This window comes from Micromys minutus (assembly GCF_963924665.1).
Source record: "Micromys minutus genome assembly, chromosome: 31".
NCBI lineage: Eukaryota > Metazoa > Chordata > Mammalia > Rodentia > Muridae > Micromys > Micromys minutus.
Genome location: NC_137966.1, coordinates 11752434 through 11778171, shown reverse-complemented (window position 1 = coordinate 11778171; position 25738 = coordinate 11752434). Strand labels below are relative to the sequence as shown.

General features: G+C 39.5%; 1 protein-coding gene across 1 annotated transcript in view; it reads right to left on the bottom strand.

Annotated features, from left to right (window-relative positions):
* The window catches only part of RANBP17 (RAN binding protein 17), a gene marked incomplete at its 5' end in the record, with an annotated part of 254739 nt that overhangs the window by 88454 nt on the left and 140547 nt on the right, over positions 1–25738 (bottom strand). The window contains 3 exons of the mRNA XM_080942277.1: positions 6367–6447; positions 7272–7345; positions 15170–15229. Of these exons, the coding sequence (XP_080798403.1) occupies positions 6367–6447; positions 7272–7345; positions 15170–15229 (215 nt within the window). The remainder of the gene's footprint in view (positions 1–6366; positions 6448–7271; positions 7346–15169; positions 15230–25738) is intronic.

Here is a 25738-nt window from a genome sequence, read left to right as displayed (position 1 = left end):
GACAATAGAATATTTATGAAGCAATAAACAGAACATCCACAGGAAAAACATCAGCTGCCAGATATTTCCTGCAGAACCGCATCTGTGCACTTTGAACCAAGGTCAGCCCCTACTGCCTTTTAATTAATCCTCAAGAAAAAGAATTAAAAATCTGAAAAAGATACAATAATGAGAATTCATCTGAATATTTACATCCCTTTATAGGAATTCAGCTCAAAGCTAGTTAATGTTCTTAAGATTTGTACTGTTACCAGGATTCTTTATTTGTTTCTTCTCTAGCAGACAAGTGTGCTTTCAAGTTGCTCCTTTGGGCAGGATGGGTGGATTAGCACCGTCCTGGGTTACTGGGAGGACAGCATGAAAGCAGTCGCTGCAACAGCACTGGAGTCATGCAGGGGCTACGCTGGGAAGGCACTGACATATGGTGAAGCCAAGGGTCAAGCCCAGGTCTGCTGACTACAGCACCCAGACCTCTTTCCACTGACACACACCTATGTGACTTTAAAGGTAGCACATGTTCTGCCCAACTTAAAATATGGCTGTAATTAGAACTGGGCTCCACATATGGTGGGGAACCTTATCTTTTGGGAATGGCAAATTTGTTAGTGGTCAACTGCCACACCCGAGTGAGCAAATTTTCAGAAAATTCCTTCACATCTGAGTGGTAATAAAAACATTAAGACAGGTGAAGCTGGTCATAAAGCTAGCAACCGGGCTGAAGAGATGGCTCAGCGGTTAAGAGCACTGACTGCTCTTCCAGAGGTCCTGAGTTCAATTCCCAGCAATCACATGGTGGCTCACAACCATCTGTAATAAGATCTGATGCCCTCTTCTGGTGAGTCGGAAGACAGCTACAGTGTACTTATATATAATAAATAAATATATAAATAAGTAAACAAACAAACAAATAAATATTTTTAAAAAGCTAGCAACCATGATAAACAGAGAAAAAAAGCAGAAGGTCAAAGGAATGGTTTATCTTATACACTGCTAAAATTCTGAGTGATTTCTCTTTCTTTGCAGAAGATAACTAAACTGAGAACGAATTTGTTACTTGTGTTATGAGTATTATACAGGTTAGTAGTAATCACCACAGGAACAAGCATAGCTTCAATCCATCAATAATATCTTAGGGTTTCTAATGCTGATAAAATACCATTACCAAAAAGCAAGTTGAAGAGGAGAGGGTTTATTGGTTTAGGTTTCATTCATTCGTTCATTCATTCATTCATTTATTTATTTATTTATATTTTCTCCATCAAGTGCCTACAGCCTCATGGAGGCATTTTCTTAGTGGAGATTCCTGCCTGTCAAGTTGACATAAACCTATGGGGCAAAACTGACTCCTTGTCAACTTGACACAAACACATCTCCAGTACGCCATCTTACCTATCTCATTCATCCTCCAAGATTTCATATCAAAAACAAATAACTTTAAAAGTCCCACTGCCATTACAAAGCCAAACACATTAAAAATTCGGTCTGTATAAAATAGTCAATCACTTTCAAAATCCAAAGATGTGGGCACCTGTAAACTAAATTAAATGCATTCTTGCTTCAAGAGGTAAGAATCAGATCACAGGCACATCAAATTAAAGCAAAACCAAAGGACTCAACATCCAGTGTCAGAGATTCACTCTTGATCTTCTGGGCTCCTCCAGGGGGCTTTCGTTCCTTCCCTGGCTCCACTCTCTGAAACATACAGCATGCCTTCTAGTTCTGGCTGGCTACACTCCACTACTGCCACTATTCTTGGTGGTCATCCCATGGTAATGGAATCTCCAAAATGCTAGGGTCTTCTGTTCATCCAGGCTGCATTTTGACCAATTTCTCTTCAAAGGCTCTCTTCAAGGTGCTGAGACTCAAGTCATGGACCTTTAACTGCCACTGAGGCTGCACTTTCACCAATGACTTCATGTGCTCTCGGTGACTCTTTCGTGCCTTTGTAACTAGTACTACTTGGATGATTATTACACCATCAAGTTCAGGAAATATTTCCTAGAAGACTTCACCTTATCAATACTGGTCTTTTCTTAATCACCACTGGCTCCAACTGACCAGCACCAAGTTTCCCAGCAAATCAAATATTTCACTCTAGTAGCTGAGTTGGCTCTTCAGCCTCAGCTAACCAGAAACACAGCATCTACTCCCATGTGGAAGCTGGGGGTAGCCTCGAGCCCACCTGTAACTCCAGCATGGAATGGAGAAGACAGGAGGATCCCAGTAATGGCTGCTCACTGGGAAGTAGCTGAAAAACCAACACAAACTTTGTATGTACAATCACATGTACACAGATACACATGCCAAAACCCCGATTATACCATCGCCACACATAGCATCATTTTCTTTTGTTTGTTTTTGAGACAGGGTTTCTGTCTGTGTAGCTCTAGCTGCCTTGGAACTTGTTCTGTAGACCAGGCTGGCCTCAAACACAGAGACCCACCTGCCTCTGCCCCCATGAATGCTAGGATCAAAGGTGTGCACCATTACATCTGGCTCACACTATTTTTAGTGTATAAATTTCTATATGGTTAGTATATGAGCTAGATTAAAAATGTTTTATGTTAGTAAAGCAATTGAATTGGTATTAGAGGAGAAATATGGAAGGAAGTTCAATGTCGGAGTCAATTCTGTTACAACTGAAAGCTCTGAGGGCAGGGTCTGTATTTGTTCTTTGACCCTGTAATTGGCAGATGCCCAGCTGAATAGAAAGAGAACAAGAAGCTATGGTAAATGAAGGGAGTGTAAAATGAAATTGAAAAGTCACCATTTTAAAGATGAAATCACCTTTGGTGAGTTAATCTGAAGCCGAAGAAATGAATGGCTTCCCTTCTGTCGCAGAGAGCATGGCAGACCCTGGCTGAAGGAGCTGCACACAGACACGGGGCCAGACGGAGAGATGCCTCATGCTGGTTTCAAGCCTTATTGTTGAAGTCATGACGTGACCAATGATTTTAAAGAGGAGACTCCCAATTTTCATTTTGAGCTAGGTCCTCAAAATTTGTAAGTGTTTTTGTGATAATACAGAAACTACTGGTTTGGTGACCTGTTGAGAATCAAAGAAAAAATTAACAAAGAACCCCTTTTATGGGGTCTATTTTTAAATTTTATTAATTAATTAATTAATTTGTGTGTGTGTGTGTGTGTGTGTGTGTATGTGTGTGTACTTGTACATTCTGTATGTATGTGTGCACTGAGAGGCCAGAAGAGGGTGCTGGATTCCTTGGTGCTTGAGTTACTGGTACCATAACTGCCTTACATGGGTGTGGGGGATGAGACTCTGGTCCTCATGAAGACTCTTAAGTGTTCTTAATCACTCAATTCTACAGATTTGAAGCCCATGGTGAGAGGTGTCACTGCCATCAGCTGGAGCAGGTGATGAACTGCAGCAGAAATCCTGACTGACCAGGTACTCTCCAAAGAAGCAAAGCTTCCCCCAGGAGGAGTAGGCATCAGGATGCAGAAGAGTCAGTAGCTTCTTTCCCAGCAGGTACGGTAAGTAAGGTAAGGTACATTAGAAAATGCTTTCTTGACCTTCACGCCTTCTTCCTACTTCCAAACTCCAGTTACTTGAACAGTCTCACCATGGCTTGTTCAGATAGAAACTCGAATTCCAGGCACTGACCCTGACTGTGAATGGCTGGACCCTGATGGAGCAGGTTAGCTCAAGATACTTGGAATGAAGAACTCTTTAATTTTACTTGTAGAAATTTAAGAGTATGGTAAAAAGTTACCTAAATGTATTAGCTAGATGTAATATCCATCCGTCCATCCATCCATCCATCCACTGCAATGAATCTGATAGAAAAACACGAATGTTTTCTCAAAAGGGTCTTTGAGCTTAAACATTACAAAGTCCCACTGATTCAGAGGGCTCAGATGAAGCTAACAGTAGCTCAGTGGGAAAGAGAAGAGTCAATCTAGTCTTGAAGGCTCAGTTTCCACATGATCACTTAGGAAGCCAGATGACCTCTCATCTGTCACAGCTGCCCTACTTAATGCTAACAGAGCTGAAGGAAGATGTGCCATGGGAGAAATGCTTGGCTCACCCATATGTGCCCAGTCAGCCCAGAGAAGCAGTGGAGATTCTCAGCTCCTGGTCAGAGCCTTGCAGAGAGAGGTGCTGGTGTGGGCCTAATGATGTTGTAACAGACATCCAGTTCTGATTCTCAAATAAACTAAACTTGACCACTGCTTTAAGGGAGCTCCGGTCTATTCTATAATTACCAAAAACAATTTTTGGTGATTTTAATTTCCAAGTAGGTGTTCAGATAATCAAAGCTCACAGATTTGTCTTTACACATCATAAACACTGAATGGCAGCCCCCCGGAAGCACACAAAATAGAAACCAAGACTCAAAACAACACAAAATACCCCAAAATGCCAATGATATACATTAGAAATATAAAAATGAAGAAGATTTCATAAGATGAAGTGGTTTTCATTGACTTACTAATAACATTTTAAAAATATGCTGAGTACCAAAATAAGGCTTATATTACTGCAGACCAATAGGTGATCATTACTACCTTGCACACTTTCTATAGCTGAACAATGCAACTGTATTTGTAACAAAAAGGTGTTATTTTAAGACCCCAATTAAAAACCCCATATACTGATGAAACTGGCTAGAACATGAGAACACACATGAGGTAAGCACAAGTACCCTGAGACGGAAGCGGCCAGCACATAGCCCATTATGTAAATGAATTCAAAGATACTTCAGGACTGATCAGCTAGAAGGGACATAATGATTTATAATTCAAATAACTGAGCACTGAAATCAAATTGAGCTAATATATATTTCTAAATATGCAAACCTGAAATAATTGTTAAAAAATAAATCAATGTACCTGAGTGGAAATAATTTACATTTGTTACAACCTCTAACCTTTGTCTAATAAATTTTCTAAAAATAAGACTTTTAAAAATTAATTTTGAGAACTATTCAAAAAGAATAAACAGCTTGTAAAATAAAAGGTTATGTGTATTTAAAAATAGATAACAAAACAGTATCTTAACAGTTACCAATAAATTAGACATTATGCAAGTTATATGAAAATAAAAATCAAATTAATTTGATATCAAATATCAATATCAAACTAAAATCAGAGTGAATCTAAACAATAGGTCCATTCTCCACAACCAAAGCTTTCCACAGTAATTCACTGTGAAAACCTGGAGAGTTTGCAATGCTATGAAGTACTTATAAACCACTTCATATGCTAGAAATAAAGAGTATTTCAGCGCCATTATTAGAAAAAAATACAGGTTGAGTTTTTTTAATAAGAAAAAATACATATCTTAAAAAGCCAAAATGACCACTGGAATTGGGTTGTACATCACTTTCCAGTAAAGAGGAAAAACAGCCTAGACAGGTGTAATTTATCATTTTTCTGATTTAATATCAAAGAAATATATTAAAATAATAAAAAGAATCCTGAAATCCTCAAAATTTGTAGTGATAAATAGCCCTCCCTGTCTTTATTGCATTATACCTACTAACAGAAATATTGCATGGTGGATTTTGCCAGACAAGGACGATTATTTTCCAATAAAAAGTTGCATATTAAATTCCAGCACAAAAGTGGGTGTCTAATACTTTGGAAATCTTTTATGGTTTATGGAGGAACACAATCTTAAACTTAACTAATACAAGCATATTCCTGGAACAAAACCACATTAAAGGTTTCCACCCAGAGCTAACCATTTTCAGAATTTGTCCTTATATTACAATATCAGCTAATCTTATAGGTCAACTAAACCAATGTTTATTTGTTTGTTTGTTTTGCATAACATCTATATATTTTACGGCTAAATTAAAAGCAACAATCTACAATCTGGTTCTTACTGGTAGAAATATAATAACTAATCTAATGATGATTTCGGGCTTCAAGTCTTATAGGATTTCTAGAGACAGAAATGTAAACAATGAACACATACGAGGAAATCTTAATTTAGAGTCCGTTTGATGATAATCGGGGAAAGAAGCTGACAATCAACAAGCGCCTTCTGTTACTCCTTTGTGTCTCCATCCGTGCACACAACTTACTGATGAGCACAAGACACTGAGGACGAGGCTTCATGAGGTGGGCTTGTTACTCCATTTTTTTCTTTCAGAAAAAGAAACTTTTGAAAATTATGAAAAGTGTGGACTGAGATATGTGTGTGCTGCATACTTTATTATGTGACGATTGATTAGCCCAGCTTAACAAGGAACACAATTAGACAGAAATGAGTATGTATGTATATTCATATCATAGTGTACAGCTACTATAAACACACATTGACAGGTAAAGCTGAGCAGAGCAGTTTATTGACTGAGCCTGCTGAATGCGTGTGCATGCGTACGAGAAAAAGGATATCCGACCGAAAGGTCATTTAGGAACTGAAGAGTCCTTGAGATTACAGGCTCACATCTTCCCCAGTACTTAAGGTTTGTAACACTAAACATGAGAGAAATTGTTTAAATTATTAGATAGCTACCTTCATAAGAAGAACCACAGAAACAGAAACAATGTAAGTTAGGTGACTTCAATCACAGAGTAAAAAACATGTTCAAATTTCAACAGATTAAAAAAATTCATATAGCACATTTAAACTTTTATACAATCAACCTAGCTTAATAAACATTGGCATAGAATTCTGTAAGTTTAAAATAGGAAACAGGAATTATCATCACAAAGGAATTCATGAAGGTGAGCCAGTCACTGCCCCAAATGAGTCATCATCTGGTGGCTCCAGAACTGATTTACGTCCTGGTGTTGACCCAGCTTGGCTCCTGCCAGACATGGTTGACTGTGAGACCCACTGTACCCAAGCAGAGGCATCGATGTTGGCTCAACAAGCAACGGTGGGTCGGTAGGGAGAAGCCATCCAGCTCTATACACACAACTATGGTGGAGCCAAGGGAGGTTCTAGGTTCTGACTACAGTTGGCAATTAGCTGTTCACTGGTCCCCGAGTTGGGTGTTTTATAAAAAAATCCTGTGTAACTGAACTACAGTCAACATCTATAAATCTTTTTAGGACAGTGTTATGATATTGAGCACTATAATCACGAGGACATTCAGACAAATTATAAAGCCCTTCAGATGGTGGATTCAGTATGAGAAGTAGGCTTTAATGAAGAGCAATGCACGCACTAAAAATTAAACCCAAGATTTTAAGTTAAAAAACGTAGTATCTATAAAGAGATCTAAATACAAGATGATGTATGAATCAAAACAAAAAACCAAAACCAAAACCAAACAAAAGCCCCAGATACTCACATTTTTGTCATGAATGTTTCCAAAACGTGGTTGTCATCTGTTATTCCCAAGACTTCTGACATACGGGCATACACCTGCATGAACAACTTAAGTGTTAAAAGCTGTATCATTCATAGGCAGTGTCAAAAGGCTGCTCATGTTAACAAGTCTAAAACTCAAAGATCTGCATCCACACTGAAATGGGGAGTGAGTGCGGAGCTCATGCAATGAAAACAATGTCACCCTTCCCCACAGGAAGCACTCCCGTGCTGGACTGTGTACACACTCACACACAAACAGACCCCCACTCATTTTCACCCTTCACAACTCAAAGTTGGGAGCCACCTTTTTCTTTTCTATGCCAAGAAATTGGAAAGTACTACTCAACAGAAGAATCTCAGATGAACACTTTGTACCTATTTTAGATTTCAGCAAAGCATCAATAAAATCAAGGTAACTCAGGGTGGTTACGAAAGTGTTCTTAGAAAACAGAGTATGAGTCAGTTGCAGACAGCTCTCACTGTGGACAGTGAGACTGAACATCAGCACATGAGGGTCCTCTGAGCTTCTAAGTGGGCACAACTGCGTGCAGAGCTTAGGTGTGACATTTCTGTTTCAACCGCAGGCACACAGCACAGTAGAACACAACCCCACTTCAAGTAGGGAAGTACCACCAGCAGTGAATGGAACATTCCCTGGGAGCCTGGCAAAACCACACGCCATGCTCTGATGGGACTGCAGGCTGTTCTTGCAGACACAGCTGCATGGACGTCTCTTCTGTTATTTCATCCCAGTGACTGTGCATCCGTCCTCTCACCTTCCCTACTCTGCGTATTTACTACATGAGACAACCAAGCTTTATTCATACATTAGCTTGACAGAAGACAGGCCGTGGTAAGATAATAAATCACTCAGAGTTAGAGGGTCACGCAGGAGAGGAGCGCAGAAGTATTTGAGTTTTAAAAATGATGCAAATCAGAACCTTGTGATACAAATTTTCCAGTCCTATGTCTGGAAGCCCCTTCCTCAGGCTATCGAGATGACTGACAGGGATACAGGGAGAGAAGGAAAGTGTGGCTGGGGGGTTAGGGGGGGAGACAGAGAAAGAAACAGAATGCAGGGGAGAGGCTGGGGCAGAGGGGAAGGAAAAGTATTCAAATTTCCCTCGTCTCTTCTGCTGACCGAGGAGCCGTCTGTGACAGTACTGCAATGACTCTCCAGTGGTTGCTGTGACCATTGTAGGGTCCTAGGATATGTGTGGCTGGAGGGACAGACCTCAGTCACCAGCAGTCCTCTCAATGAGAAGACTGTAAGCACAGGCAGGGCTCACAGGAAGAATGGTGGATACAGGGGAACGTCCCCTTGATTTACCATGACTCATGGCCAGGAAGATCCACATCAGTCTTCTTGGAAAACCTGACATGAACATGACTTTTGGTGTGCAAACTTTTCACTGCTTGACCCCCCAGGACATCCCATTTTCAACCATTTCTCTCAAGTGTAAGCACTGGAAAACCGAACCATCTCTAGGATTTCTCTCCATCTTCATTTTGTCAGTACCAACCTTCCTCCTCTCCCACCATTCAAAAGTCATCTTCTCCAAGGCCTTCCTGGCGATGGATCTGCTCCGTTAGTCTACCCTGGTCCTTTCACGACATGATGCTTAGGTGTCCACCTCTCCCACTTTGCTAGAAGATCCTTTTGGACTGATCTTATGCCTTATTTGTTGGTTCAGTATCTATGACTACAAGTACATCTGAGATGTAATGGAGAAAGCATTGGGTAGGCCGACTGAGACTGGGTTACAAGGTGAATAATCAAACAATGAAATGTGCCCTCTTCCATTTTAGGATATATTGAATTCTTTGGCCAAAAATACAAAAAGAAAAGGAAAGTTTTACAGAGAACAGAATGGGTTACTGTTTTCATCTGTGGTTATCCGGTGAGACCCCGTGTTTAAGATCAGCTAGTGAAAGCGCGCAGCAGTGGAGATCGGACATGCTGCTGTCTGCTCTTCTGCTCGGTGCTCGTGCAAGGGGCGCACACTGCGCTCCTCATCCTGACTTCTGCTCGGTGCTCGTGCAAGGGCGCACACTGCGCTCCTCATCCTGACTTCTGCTCGGTGCTCGTGCAGGGGCGCACACTGCGCTCCTCGTCCTGACTGGAATTTGAAAGGCTCTGGCACTCACCACGGATGTAAAAACGAATGAAGCTACCAGCTCTTCTAGGTGCAAGCACTAATTTCTCTCCTGAGTTCACAATCATAGTCAAAGACAAAGAAAATGCCCTGTAAGTTCTCTGGAGACTGCTAAGTTGCTGGTGACACATGGGAATTTGGAACAGATGTGGCATTACCAAAAGGCCCATTCCTGTGGTATTTTCATCACATGGTTTTCTCTTTTGTTAACTTTAGTTAACTTCTTATTTTGGATCATCGATGACCACTCTGTACTTCTGTAAAAGGAAAACTTACACCCCAAGACTTTATAAATGCTACTTCTTGGCAAAACTGAGAACTAACCTAAACTTGATTTTCACTGTGTCATGGTGAACAACCTAGTAACTAACGTCACCAGCAGGTTTTTTGTTTTTGTTTTTTTCCTGTTGGGAGAGTTTGTTAGGCAGGCATGCCTGTGATGCTTAGCTGTCACAACAGTTTCTCAAAGCACGGGATCTGAGGTAGTACCACACAAGAGCACACAGTCAACACTGGCAAGGGCAGCGCTTTACCCACAATCCTCCTTGTAACCTGCACCATTCCTTTTAGCATCCATTAGCTTTGATCCCCATTATCCCATCTAGAGCTGTGTCAACGCTTCTGTCCTCGGGGACTTCTCTCCACTACCAGGATCTGACAGTCAAGCCGGAGTACTAAACAGGATCATTACCTCTTAAATCCACTTATCTGATCTACTGAATAGTAAATTGAAAAGCTCATTAAGAGCAACAATCTGATTTGTTTTCACATGTGACAGGGTCATTTAAAATCAATGTATGATTACAACATTTCTCTTAAAAGACTGCTTCACATTTCTCAAGGTCTTATGCCATTCAGAGAACATGAAGATAATATGAAAACATCTTCTAACACTTAGAATTTAATCACGTGATATACATATACTATTTAAAAGGTAAGATATAACTCGTCCAGTGAGGCATATCTATAAAACTGTTCATCATAAAGCACCAGCCCAAAAAAAATAAATATTCAGAGTTCTGAACACTTCTTACAAAATAATTTTAAAAATAAATTTTACTGAAATATGTTTATGATAACAAGAAGAAATCACATCACAGAATTCCTTTTCAGGAAGCATAGAGCTTCAGGAGAGAAAGCAGCACAGACAACTAGCTTTTGGTTTTAGAAGCTGGCGAGGGATTTGATTCTAACGACACACATGTAAAGAAATGAGAGATTAAGGTCAGGCATGGTGGCCAATGACTCAAAACCCCAACTGTTACACAGAGGCAGACAAATTTGAGTTAGAAGCTGACTTGGGTTAAACAGTAAAACTACTTCAAAACACCAATGCCACTACCACCTCCACCACCACAGCCACTACCACAGCCACCAAAATAGAAAGACTAAGTCACCAGTTGCTCTTCCAAGGCTGATAATACAATGACAACCAATACATGCTCATGCCTTTGGATTGTGTTTTATACAGAGACAGGTACTTTGAAAACAAGCTTTTGCCTGCTTCAGCTCTCCTTTGTCTCCCCTTCAGTATGTCTGGGAGCTACTGTGCCCACCACTTTACTAACGCCTGTTAAATTCATGATCAAATCGATACTTTTGCCAATTCTACTTCAATTTTGATTTTTGGGGATACGGGATCTCTTATTTAAAGCCCACTCACTAAGCATGGGAACTGGCTAATGCTGTAGGAAACGCTGTGGCTTTAAGGCTTACATGATTACTGGAGAAAGCTCTCTCACAGATTAGGTTAGAAGACCTTTCTTTTTGGAAACTTGGGTGCATCCATAGTTTCAAGTATTATTATTGGTACTTTTAATATCATGTAATCAGTATCATCTGTGGCGTCAATTTTTCATGTGAATAAAGTCTAACCAATGATTTACGCGTGTGCCCTTGAGGGGCGGGCTCAGCAGTTCTTAGGATGTCTTGAACTCAGCAAAAGGAAGAAGAGGCTTTGGTTCCAAAGACATTTAGATTCAGTCTCTGAATCTGCTATAACTAGGCGTTCCTTGAACTGTGCAGAAGCATGAACGTGCATTTGTGGCTTCCCTTCATTACCCTCTGCTTCACTGACTGAGAAAGGGTCTCTTGCTGAAACTGGAACAGGCTCATTTTTGGTAGCCAGCTTCCCCCTGGAGATTCTCAGTATCCTGCCTGCATAGCTTTTATGTAGATTTTGGGAAATCCAAGTTTTTCATGCTCTGTGGCAATTGCTTTATCTACTAAGCCATTTCTTCAGCACCCATGAAGATTTTAATGACATAAAAATAATCATCAAGAAATTTGAAATTTACATTAGTAATTCTAAAATTTTCATGTATATATTGAACCAACTAACACATTCTGTTCACAGAAATTGTCTTTGTTAAAGGGATAAAACAACTATTTTAATGTTCAGTATTTCATGACACAGAACATTCAATTCTCCCCATGCCTTTCCTTCTGTCTGTGGTGCTGGGAGTGGAACACAGAGCCTCATGCGGGCTGGGTGAGCCTCTGCCACTGCTCTCTCCACACAGCCTCCTCAACACCAGCTCTTGCTACTTCTAACAGTAGCTGCTTCGGAAGCTAGCAAGTGCCCATTCTAAATGCCAGACACTGCAACAGCTCATGAAATATATGAAATTTATAGAAATGTCAGAAATTGTCATTACAGTTTGAGAATTCATGTTCCTAAAAATCATTTTAATAAAATCTTGTTATTTTATTTGCAAAGGTTCTTTTAAAATTCAGGAGTAAGCGTTTGTATGTGAATATACGACTTTGGAGATGCAATGCACCTCCAGCTTCTGAACTCATCTAACAGGGTGTCACTAGAGCTCTTACAGGCAGAGCATCAATCACCTGTCCATCTTTTGGCTTTCCTCAATAATCTTAGTTTTCAAAGGAGTCAAAACAAATTAGACAACCAGAAAAGGAAATCAAAAGGAAACCAGCAACAAGATATTTGGCTTTAATTTAATAAAGAGTGAAGGTAAAGCCCACACTCATTCTAAAACTGCTCCCCACCCCCAGTCTGATAATTGGAACTGGGTGTCTGCTGCATTCTGATTATAAGTTGCAAGAAGCTAATTATGTCAATCCTTACATCTGAAGTAGATTACAGAACTGGGAAACCCAGAATGTTAGTTCCTAGAGGTTGATGGATATAATGACAGTCACAGAGATTCAATAACAGCCCTCTGTGAGATGTACTCAGAAGCACCACACGAAACCAATTAGAAACAATGAGAATCTCTCATTGTGTGCAAATGCGAATAAAAGAAACCCAGTTCTGTAGGTTTTCATGAGCTGTTATAATGAATTAAGATTTTTAGATAATGAATTTCCAGAAAATTACAGGGAGTTATTAATACATGTAGGCACTCCATAGATGTTTAAGATGTTATACTGTCTCGAAGGCATTAGCCTACTGTGCACAGTGCTGTGGAAATCAACAGCAGACTCCTGCTGTCAGGTGACATACCGTCTTTGAACCACCTAATTCTCATAATCTTACATCAAATAACATGAAATTGGTAACATCCCCAACTGGATTTAAAAGCACTGTCGGAATTTACCACTGTGACTTTCAGTTAAGGCTTTATTTTAACCTGTAACTTCAACAACCTGTGCTCGACAGTCCCCACATGGAGACAGCGCCCGCACAGGGCAGCCCCAGCTCAGTAAAGTTGTTAATGTTGGTTGGGAGAGGATTCAGGACAGGAGCATAGAGTCAGTGCTCACATGACAAAGGATTACTTACAAAGGGACTTGGAACTCTGACGTGGAACTGTACACTAAACAGCAGTTCTCACAATCTCCGTCTCGTAGTCAATTCAGTCCTTTCTAAAGGGGATCTGCTAAAGTGGAAGGTGCTGGTAGCCGACTGGGGTGGAGGAGAGTGACCTAATGCAGCATTTAATCACGCAGCTAAACCAGTTGGAAAGAAAGGACACTGAGCTCTTTCACTGATATTGAAGCTGACTAAAACAGGAACATTATAATAAACTTACCATTATAGCGAGAAATTAATGATACACACATCATTGCTACATATTAAATATGTAACCATAGTAATATTGAATAAGATCTATCTTAATCTTAGCTAACCTTGCCATAACATTTGACATAAAATTACTAAATAGAGGATTGAAATTAGGACAAAAACCCTTGGGCAGAATTTAATTTAAAGCCATAGTGTAAGCTGGAAATGGTGGCAATGGCAGTGCAAATCTGCCTTGGTCAGAGGACCTGGAAGTCTGTCAGAGAAAAGCCAGTCAGGAAGTGTCATGTGAATGTTAAATTTGTACTGCAACAAGACTATCTGAACCCACCATCTGTGGTGGCCATCTTCCTAAGGGGACATGGACCTAGGAAATGGCTTAAGAAGCATTCCCAGTCTGCTTGAATAACCTATTGTATAGGGAAACTTGGAGCAGCCACTCGGGCCTCACGTTCCCTTTGCTTCACATCCTGTGGCAGAGCATGAGCTCAGCAGGCTGGGGTGCAGGGTTGCCTGCTGCTTGTGATAATCCCCTCTCCCAGTAGGGGCCTCCACTGATGCATGGCTAAGAACATGCTTCCTCTTTTGCTTGCATCCCAGTGGGGTTTCCATTCCTGATTTGGGCCCAAATCCAGACTGATAAAGGAAGATGAAAAGGTTAAGAGAGCTCCAGGTACTATCAGAGATTTTCCCAGATACATTTCTAAACTGTCATTTATTGGGCAGAGAAATACATATTGCTCATGTGAGCGAGTAAGACTGGTAATTTGAGAGTCTTTCCTTTCCACCCCCACGACTAAAGCTAAGGTCTAACTACCACCTGTTCAACAGAATCTGGCTGTTTGCCTCTTTTTCCTTCAGGGAGCCACTGACTAAGGATCTTCACCAGCATGAGCCTAATGCCTCCCGACAGGCTGTCCCTAGCCAAGAGGGACCCGGGTGGAGTGCACCAGTTATTGGTCACAGGATACACAGCTCATAGAGACTCCTGTGGTGCAGCCAGCTGAAAGCCAACCAGAGAAGATGAAGAGTACATTTGTCCTGACACAGCTTTGCTCTTGCTGGCTGCCAACTCACTCCATGTCTGGTGCCAAGCTTCTGTTACACCAGTCTTCCGTGGATAAAGCCACACCAAAATTCTAGGTATTATTTTTCCAAACCCATTGAAAAAAATTACAAAAAATGATACTTGGCTGGAATGTTTGAGACCATGGATTGAAAGAGGCATTTTTAGCAACTTAAAGGTTTACTTATAATTTGTGTTATAACAAAATCTTTTTATCACCAAGCCTATCAGAGGGTATGGTTAGATTTTAAAGCAAAAAGGCTACTGAATAAAGTTTGTATATATACTGTATAAAGCAAAGGTGAGGAACTGGGAAGCAAAAGATTTTGTTTAATCCTCATGCTTCTGGAAAGTGTCAGCCAGAAATGCACTCCGGCACAGGTGAGTCCTAGTCACTATCTCGTAAAACTCACCGTCTCAGGTATTAGTAGCTCAGAGGTAATAGAATCAAGAGTCCTAGATTGCCTTCACAGTAACTATGGTCTTTCCTGTTAGTGACTAATGAAGTGGTACTCACTATTTGTCCCTAAGCCCTAGTCACCAGGCTGACACAGTACAGAAAAGGAGTCAAGCCAATGCAGTGCTCCCTGTGTGTGCCCACCTCAGGAACTGTCCTGAGACTAGTACAGGCGGGTGAGCCCATCTCCATAACCAGTTACTCAACTCACCTTCACTATTTTCCAAGCCTTCTCTGGAGCTCTGGAAACATCATTCTTCGGGCGTACAACCTAAAAAGCACAGAGTTTATGGACCTGCCACCTGATGTCAGAATCAAGAGAAGAGCAGTCAGCCTTCCCAATTTCAGATAGAAGAAGAAAATAGGGCTCAGATGTTTATTGCTGTCACTTAAAATATTCTTGTGACTTTGGTTGTCATTTTGGAACCTAGTGGCATGGTGAAGTCATTTTCAAACTCTGAATATGGCTACATGAATTACAGTAGAATAATTAAAATAACTCAAAAATAGTTGAAAAATCAATTATTCAGGGCTAGCTCTAAAAAAGGAACAAACAACGGTAGCAGACCTATTGAAGGAACCAGTAAGTACGGACTGCTGTTCTCTAGGAGGCACTGGCACTGAGCAAAGAGGGCACGTGTGGCTAATGGTGTCAGTGGCCAAGTCACCTCCTGATAGCCAGAACCCCATTTAAAACCAACAAACTCAACTGTGAAGTCATTAAAAAAAAAAAAAAAAAAACCACAGTAAATCGTAGACTCATAGTGAATCTTCTGCATTAATCCAATTCACATATACACACATCTATCCAATCCTCTGAAAAAGTGTATCTTCTTTTGGAGTGGGTCTAAGATAATTACTCAGAAGCAGTCTCTACTTTTTAGCATCTTTGTTTTATTTACACAATTCTCTAATCTTATTTTTATTTTCACATTTTCTCCCTGAACCCATGTCCCACTTTCTATATTCAAACCCAGCGTCTGTAACTCCTCCTATTGAGAGATACTTAAGTCTTTATACTTTATGTGTAGGAGGAAATCTATGACATGTAAGGAATGAGATAATAACCCAGAAATGAAAATGGCCAGTGACATTTTCCCACTGGGTCAGAATGCCTTTTGTTTTGCGATGGAGTTTCGTGTGGACAAATCGGGTCTTGAACTTGCTATGAAGTGGTTATAATCTGACCCTTCTGTCTTCACTTCTAGAGTGTTTGGATTACAGACATGTAACACCATGGCTGGTATTAAGTGGTGCCAGGGGCTCAAGTTCAGGGCTTTCTCATGCTAGGCCAGTGTTACATGGTTGCACTACATTCACAGCAATTAGTACATAGTTAAGAAGGTCCTTCCTTTCAGTTTCAATCATTCTCCTATTGTAGCCTAATTAATGAAAACTACCTCCAACTCAAGAGCAGGCACATTTGCAACAACAATTTAAAATCTGTTTCTGTCTGAAGTCTGCGTTTTTGCAAATTATCCATAATCATGCAAAAGTCCGACTGGTGGACCAGTATAGTATCTGGTAATCAGGAGACAGTTTCTTCTGTCAGTCGGAAAACAAAAATGACCAAAATGTAGTGAGTACACATTTTTAAAGTAATTTCAACCAGGAGGAAACACACAGATAGTGCTCACTGTAACATGTCTAAGGACTTGTTTGAGAATCTACTACTTACTAGTCTTGTAGTGTGGTGCAGTCACTCAAAATTATTTTTATTTAGTGAATTAATTCTATAACTTTAAATGACTTTTTTGCTGTCTCCATTCTTATCTATATAAGAATACAAAACATAATGTAATAAATAAAAGTATGTGAGGCTGCAGAAATGGTTCAGGGTTAATTAAGAGCACTTACTGTTCCATGCAGGGGACCTGATTTCAGTTCCCAGGACACGTGATGGCTAAAAACCATCTAACTCCAGTTCCAGGGGCTCTGACACACTCTTTTGATCTCTGAGGGCACCAGTTATGCATGGGATGCACACACACACACACACACACACACACACACACACACACATGCATACATAATAACATACATACAAGCAAAAGCACTCCTATATGTAAATAAATCTAAAACAATCAAAACTAATATCACTAGGCAGGAGGCTCTGAAGCTCCAGACTTGTGGGACTATAGAGTGACTGCAATAATTAAGTCAGTTAACCTCTAAAGCTTGGCTTCTTAACAACTTTAGGATGAGGATGAATATGGGACCTAATTAAATTTCATTGGTAGTAAATTTACACAGAGTATGCAAGACAGTCCTAACCAAGTAAACTTCTTATAATGTCTAAGCTGCTGTTGCTACTATTAGCATATGTTGAGATGATAGTCCCTTCACTTGTACTTTATCCGGATCCGAGGCTGGAAAAGAGTTATGTGTTTTAAGGCGTATGTGAAAAACTTTGGTAAATGTTAAACAAGAATACCCAGATAAAAAAAGACAGTCTTACATTTGTACCACAAAGAACGAAAACATTTCTAATAAGCCAGCAAAGTTGACCAAAGAGAGAAAGGAAGGAGTGACTGTCAAAACTTGGAGTTTGGAAATGACAGTAAGTGTTTAAAAAGCGAAAATCTTTGAAGATGGGAGGTTAAAACAAAATATAAGAATCACAATTCTTGTTGGGTAGTAGTGGTGCATTCCCTCAATTCAAGTACTGAGGGATAGAAGTAGGTGGTTGGGGGCAGCCTGCTCTACAGAGTGCATTCCAGGACAGCCAGGGCCACATAGAGAACCCCGTCTTGAAAAATCAGAAGGAAAATGAAAAAAAAAAACAAAAACAAAAAAACCCCAAAAAACAAAGTACCCCCCCCAAACAACCAACCAACCAACCAAAAAACCCAACCCAAACCAAAACAACAACAACCAAAAACTCCAAAGAACTGTAATTCTTAGCAAATATAAAGCCACTGGTATACTAAGGTATCTGGCATATGTTAGCAGTTTCTTTTTATCATGTGTACATGCTGGTGATAATGTAAATTTATGGACACCACTTACATGCATGATTCCATGAAGCTAAAGAGGGTACTAGATCCCCTGGAAGTGGAGTTACAGACAGTTGTGAGCCACCATGTGGGTTTGGAGAGATGAACTGGGTTTTCTACAAGAGCAGCAAAAATTCTCAACCACTGAGCCACCTCTCCAGCCTGATTGTTTTGCCATTAAGTTTCCAAATAAACTTACTGGGTTGGAGAAATTTTCCATGGCAATGCATTTTCAATTTTGTAATGGTAATCAATCAGAACATAGAATCTACATCAGAGAAACTTGTTTCAAAGCCAGCTTAACATCTATTCAGTAAAGCAAGGGATGCAGGCACTGGGGAGCCACACAGGCCTAGGGGAAAACAAAATCCCAATAAGTATGCCAAATGTGTTTTTATATTTCAAGACTCCTTCAACAGAAACATTATGGGGAGATAAAAATTAGGGAAACACTCAACTTAACTAATTTAAAATGTTGAAAAAATATTTTGCATTTATGCTTTATAACCAACTGCTTTCCCTACATTTGTCCCAAGGCAGCAGATGAAGCTCTGTACCCACCACTAATACTAGCAACTGGAACATGCTCTTTGGCAAGGCAGAAATAAGATAATTGTTCAACATAGGCTGGCTTTTCAGAAACACTGGAAGCATTGCCTGTAATTATAGACATCTGTCACTGCTAAGCCACTCAGTGCTAACCCTGACATCATATACAGCCATAGCACTAAACTGCCCGCAGGCATAGCAATGAAGACCAGACACGCCAGGCAGGCAATCATCTGCTTCATCCAAACTATCTGTCAAAGGTGCCCAACCACAAATAGCTCTTACATTTTGTATCCTTAGGATAATATGTTGATTTATTTTAGATTCTCTAATATTTACAGTCTGGGCCATCTACTAAAATAAAGAAACAAAACGTATGGCTAATGGAGGCAGTTACTGCTCACCGTCATCATAAAAGGTCATAGCTCAACCCTCAAATGTTAAAATTGATGGGGGCTTTAACCATGTGCCATCATACAGATGTTTCCTTTTGTAGAGGCAATTATTTTCAATAGCAATTCAAAATGGTAAATAGAATCTTTTATCAATAAATATTGTTCCCACACTGATCTAATAGAAATGCTCATATTTTAAACCACTTTTGAGACACAACTATGAGTTTCAATATTACACATAGAAGAATCTAGTCTATAACTTTGGGTTTAGCTTTACAAATAAACCCTTATCTTGCACTTACATATATATACACACACACATATATATATATACATACACACACAAAACACAATATGCATACGTTATATATATAAAACATACACACATGATGTAGTGTACAATAACTAGTAAATGATAATTGGAGGATCACATACTGACATAATTTTGCTGTGTATAAAAACTCATAAAAATATACATGAACGTGTACATTTGTATTTTTGAAAGCCCAAAGACACTATAGCTTTAAACACCACTTCTTTCCCCCACTACGTTTTAGCAGCTTTGGACACAAATAGAAAATTATTAGACATTTAGGCTAATTAGGAGTTAAAACTTACAATTACTATGTGTTACAAAAAAAACTCAGATATTTCTTGATTTGATCCGCAGCAGCCTAGACTGAAGAAAAACTATTAATTACAGAAAGACAGTTAGCTTACAAGTGAGCTGCATTTTAAAAACCTCCTTTAAAATACAATTGCTAAATGCCTTACAGTGCTGTAATGTGAGACAGGTTCAAATCTTATTACTTCACTGAAATTAAAACCTAAGTTTTAATACTGCTCAAGTCGAACAATGATTCCACACTTTATTGCTTTTGAAATCCCTTGATGATCATAGGAAAAAATGCCCCGGAGAAAAAAAGACTGTTTTCGATAAACAGAAAATACAGTCTGCACTCTTAGCCTCTTTGTCATCACAAAAAAAGGATTTAATGCCAATTCTTTAAAAAAAGACTTTTCCCCCACAAAATGTGCACCTTGTGTGCCATTTGTAAAATCAGTTCACTTTCTTTTATTTATTACTGTAGCGCGGCAAGGCAATAAAGCAGCTACCGATAGCTAATAAATTACATGCCTTTTAAAACAATTCTCTTGCTACAAAAACATGTAACTACAAAGGTTTACATTTACATGGTACAGCACACAAAATGTCTGTATTTGTGTCCGATTAACCATCTTAGCAAACTGTGTACTCTTGCCAAATAGCTGATAGAAAAAATGTGGTCTACAAATGTCTACGACATACAGTAAAAGCTGTTCATGAAATATACACATGCTTTTTAAACCTAAACCTCCTCCAAAGTAAACTTTAAAATATTAAGTTTTTGCACCAGAGATATTTAAGACTTTCTAACTGGGGTTAATTTAAACTTTGCTCAGTTACTGAGCATCAAGGTAGTAGTATCTTTTTCTAAGTTATATTCCTAGGATAATGCCTTCTTTTAAAAATTATAGCTCCCAGCAGTTACCTAAACAAATTTAAAATAGTGAGATTACTGGACTTAGGATAAGGGCGCACTTGGTTCACACACACTGTATTATAAAGAGCCAGCAATGTGTTTACATAGTGTTCACATCAAATAAATGCATTTTGTGTTCTCTCCCTTTCTCTCTCACATATAGCATATATTTTAAATTATGTTCGCAAACCCACAAAAACTGCCATGAAAACCCTACTTTGTAAAAGTAAGTAATTTTTAATTTACCCCCAGCCCTGTCTCTGGCTCTTCTGTGTACAAATCAGTTTGGGAATAACTATACTCTAATTCTAATATTCAACTGTTAAATTAGTGAGTGTTTACTTAATGCTCTCACCCTCTACAACCTCATGGTAAGAATTTACAGAAGAAGGTAATGTGCTTTTTAAAATTATTAATCTCCTCTATTTCCTGTCATAGCTATAATATGTGTTTTTGTTCCATACCTATAAATTTTTAACTTTAATTATGTATGATAAATGTTGCTTCAAATTTTAAAGCAAATCAACTCAGCTCCACTTCATCTCTTCAAGTGATGAACTAACGTTTACATACTGTTGAAGTCTGTGTTTCCACTTTCTTTCCGTTGAATTAGTATAATTATCATGATTAATAATTAGGACCTTGTGGAAGATTACAAATTTTTTATTTGATTTATCGCTGTGTGTGTACATGGAATGTGGCAGAGCAGGTGCACAAGTGGGGCGGTGCGTGTGTGGAGGAGGAGGGCGCCTTTCAGTGTGGTGGGGCTCAGGGCTCGGGGTTCAGGCTTGCACCCTAAGCCCTGTTAGCCCAGAGCCATCTTACTGGCCAGTACGTGTTTTTAAAGCGTTCAATAAAGTAACTTTATTTCACAGCATGTTATTTAGAAAGTAATCATTACTCTTGGTAATTATGATATTCTACACTACGTCACACTTCTCTACCTACACGTATATATGTTTATACTTATAAATACATATAACTCGTTTTTGCTTTTTTAAATAGTAAATGCTCATGTTCGCTGAAATTACGATCATTCCCCATACTATAAATATTAATATTCTCAGTGACAAAGGAAAGGAACAAAACACTAAACACTTATTTTTGTTTGTTCACTCACACTTATTTTAGTACAGTAAATTCTAAATAAGCTTTCGTTTAGTGTATGGAAAACAACCTTAAATTACACTTGGCATCTATGTGACAGAACACAGACAGTGTATGTTAGAAGTCATTGCCTTAACTCATCTTCTTAGATGGAGTGTTAGCTGCTGTTGTTAACCACCTATATTGGACAAACAGGCTGAACTGAGCTGACGTTAGGATTTGCCTCTGTGGATGGGAAAGTGGAAAGTGTGAAGCTGAGATCCTCATGGCCCACCTGCTGCAGCATGCAGCTCCTCATACTTCTTTACCGTTTATATTATGCAAGTGAGTGACAATCCACAAAAAATCTTAGACATACTCAGACTTTTGACAAGTTTCCAGTATAGCAAACACGAGCACTTACTATTAAAAAGAAGCAAAACCAGGTTAAATATATTCATATATATAAACATATATATTTATATACACATCACTTATGAGACATAACAAATTGAGAAATTATTTGTTTTAAGTGCTTTACCAGTTTTTGATGGCAAGACTAGCTTTGCTCTCTCTAGACACAACTGTGGCTGCTGCTTAGCACAATACAGGCAACGAAATAGAGCTGCAGTGATAAATATATGTATAATGAAAGAAAAGACAAAAAACGATTAAGTTTCTTGCCAAGAATAACGTGGTTATAGGCGATATAATGATCTTTTTCTAGTTTGAAATCCCTGAGAACTAAATGCTGACTGATCTGATCCGCCAGGTCCTAACACAACACTGCAGCGTCAGCAACGCCTACCTCAGAAAATCCAGTAAGATCAGAATTCAAGTTCTCAAAACTCAAAACTCTCAACACCACATCCTGCCTGCTGTTTGCAAGCAATCATGAAGAAAATGGTTGATACTGTAGCCATGACCTAGCGGTGCTGGTAAATATCTTGTTGCTTGCCATTGCTCTTGTCCTCAAGAATCCCAAACACAGGAAGAAAAGGAAGACACAGGGCATAAAATAGTCAAGGAACAAGGTCAGGAGTGGTAGCTCATCATTTTAACGCACTTAGAGAGCTAGATAGAGCTAAGGCTAAGTCTTTTCTATTTTTTACCATGTTTGTATGTATCTGCTGTGTGAGCACTTGTGCCTCGACGTGTGTGTAGAGCTCATTCTCTCCTTTTACTGTTACATGGGCTCAGGGACTCGAACTCATGTTGCCAGGCTTGCAGGGAGAGCCCTTAACCTGCAGAGCCATACTGATGACACTTAGGGTCAAATCCCAGGATGCCATCTCCTTCTTGTGTATTCTTAGCTTAAGTACTTTTCTGTACAAGTTAATAACACGTTATGAGTTTGATGGATAAAAGTTTGTTATCCAAGTATTTAGCATGTGACAGACTATGAATGAATGCTGGCACTATCATTACTATTAAATGAGCTTTAACGGATGTGACTTGGATACTAAGAATGGTTGAATGGGGATGGTAAGTGTGAGCAACAGTGAAAAAGAAAAAGGAATGATGTAAGGGAGAATGGGGACTGGGATTGGAGAGTGGGCGTGCTAGATTCTGAAAGGGATGACTCACAGAATGTACTGACTCCTTGTGTTAGGGAAGCAGGTAGAGGGAAGCTCTATAAGCCGGAAGAACTGAGATCTGTCTGTCTATATGCACACAGCAGACAGCTGTCAGCCATTTTAATTCTGGGCATCTCTGCTGTGTCTGACACAACAAATGGCTTTTGCTTGTAATTATGGCCTTTCCAGACATTTCATAATTCTTAATGTCAATGTAAAGTTTCTACTTTTCACATTCTGAGCCGTGAGTGCCCTCCATTTTATCTACCCATTCCTTGGCTAGGGGGTGGGGTGGGTTCAACTACTCAAAGGAGTTCAGTTAAATATGCACAAGAAGAAGTCTAACTCCATAGGGTCAGAAGTAAGTACTGAATGTGAACTGGCACCCTTCATCTCTTTGTATGGCTCTCAGGAACTCTGGCTTGACAACTGTCATAACAAGAAAACTGTGACCATTTGCCTCTTTCCCAGAATCAAGGCAAGTACGGGGGAGGCTGGGAGGGAAAGGGTGTCAGTGAGGGTCAGTGAGGTCTGTGAGCAAGAACACTCAGCCAACTGCTCACGAGGCACCCTCTCATGTCAAGGTGCCAGAACTGTTCTTTACCAGTGACTAGTCACTTCAGTAGCCCAGAAATCTATGTACTTTCCCAAATAGTTGAAGAGTCTTTCATGTAGATTTAAGAGTTCAAATTTAACTATTTCAGAAAAATTCTCACATCTTACCAATATTCACGAACAAAGGAAAAATATAATAAAACACCTTCCTTCTTAAGTATTCAGCTTTCTAGGTCAAACAGACTTAAAGCAATCATGATGTTGATTTTCATGTGTGCTTTGCTTTTAATAAGTATAAACTGCATCTATTAGTGCTGCTTTGAAATACATCAAACTGAACCTTTCTCTGCTGTATCTGTAAAAAATGGCTTACACACCACACTTCCAGACAGCTACAAAGTCTAAAAAAATGTAACCACAGGGCTACTGATTCTAATTGTAGCCTTCAAAAGATACTGCAGGCTCAGCCAAGTGTGTTATATAAACTCTTTTCTTTTATGATTTATTTTACATTCTGATCACAGCTTCTCCTCCCTTCTGTCCTTTTAGTCCCCCTCTCTCACTTGCCCTACATACATTTTCTTAAGAAAAGAAGGATCAGGCTGGAGAGATGGTTCTGCGGTCGAGAGCACTGACTGCTCTTCCAGAGGTCCCGAGTTCAATTCCCAGCAACCACATGGTGGCTCACAACTGTCTTTAATGGGATCTGATGCTCTCTTCTGGTGTGTCTGAAGACAGCAACAAGTGTACTCACATACATAAAAAAAATCTTAATAATATATAAATGGATAAATCATTAAACTACTTGCCATACAGGCATGAGGACCTGGGTTTGTTCCCAGCTGAACTAGGCAGTGCAGACCTGAGAGGCAGAGACAGAAGGATCCTAGATCTTGCTTTCTAGCCAGTCTCACTGAATCTGTGACCTCCAGGTTCAACAAGAGACCTTGATGAAGGCAACAAACACTGACCTCTAGTTGGTCTGTCTGTCTGTCTTTCTTACACACACACACACACACACACACACACAAACTCACATTCATCTATGACACATACATATTCAAACAAAAGTTCTGTACATTTTCAGAAATAGGCCATACACTGTTCCTTTTCTTCCTTAAGTAATTAAACATTTAGCCAATTTTAAAATGAGATGAAGTATATATGACTAAGTGCCAACTATTTCTTTATGATCAGTGAAAGCAAAGGAAAGCAAAACAAATCAACCTGAAAATGTCCACAGGGCACCAAAGACGGAGCCAGGACCTTCAAGAACCAATGAGGCTGACGCAGCTCCACCTAAGTAAAGCATAGTCTCTCTCTCAGAAACCATCCACCACAGTCCAATTCGTGGCTTGGACTTGACAACATCTTGCAAGCAGTATAGAGAAGTCAGAGAGACCACACCAAGTTCAAGTCTTTAGTCTCAAGTGTGACCCAAAAATAATTTTTATCATCTACAAGGCTGAAGAGGACATTTCATTGCTGAGAAAAAATGCCTAGTATAGGAGCCAATTACACAATAGGTACTTTATAAATGCTACTTTAAAAATTGATAATAAAAGTGGTATCTAGTTTAGGAAGAATTAGGATCTTTTACCAAATTGTATGGTGCCCTTCTTCCCCTCCCTGTTTCTAATGAAAAGGAACATGCAAATTGCTTATAATTAAAAAAACTATCTGTTTTTAGTGTATTACGCTGTGGCCAAGGATCTTCTTGGGCAACTTATACTGATATCTCAGAATGAGTAGTTGAGAAAAGAGAAAAACATTTTTAACCCCATAGTATATACCACTTAAGTCATTCTGCTGAGGATTAAATTAGAATATTCTAGAAGCACAGGCCCTGAAAGAGAGGCAAGGATTCCTGACTCACTGTGAATGATTCCAGAATACTTTTTTTTTTTCCATTTAATTCTGGACTACTTTAAAAACATGTTTCAAATTATATAATGGCTGAAAGTAGGTAGGGGGATTATAAAGGCAGATGGTTTAGACCATTGGAATATAAAAAAAGCAGGTGCTTAACAAAACAGAAACTTGCCAGTTTGCCAACACTGCTGGTTGCAGCTTCTATATCCGGCTTGTCTCCCCTGCAA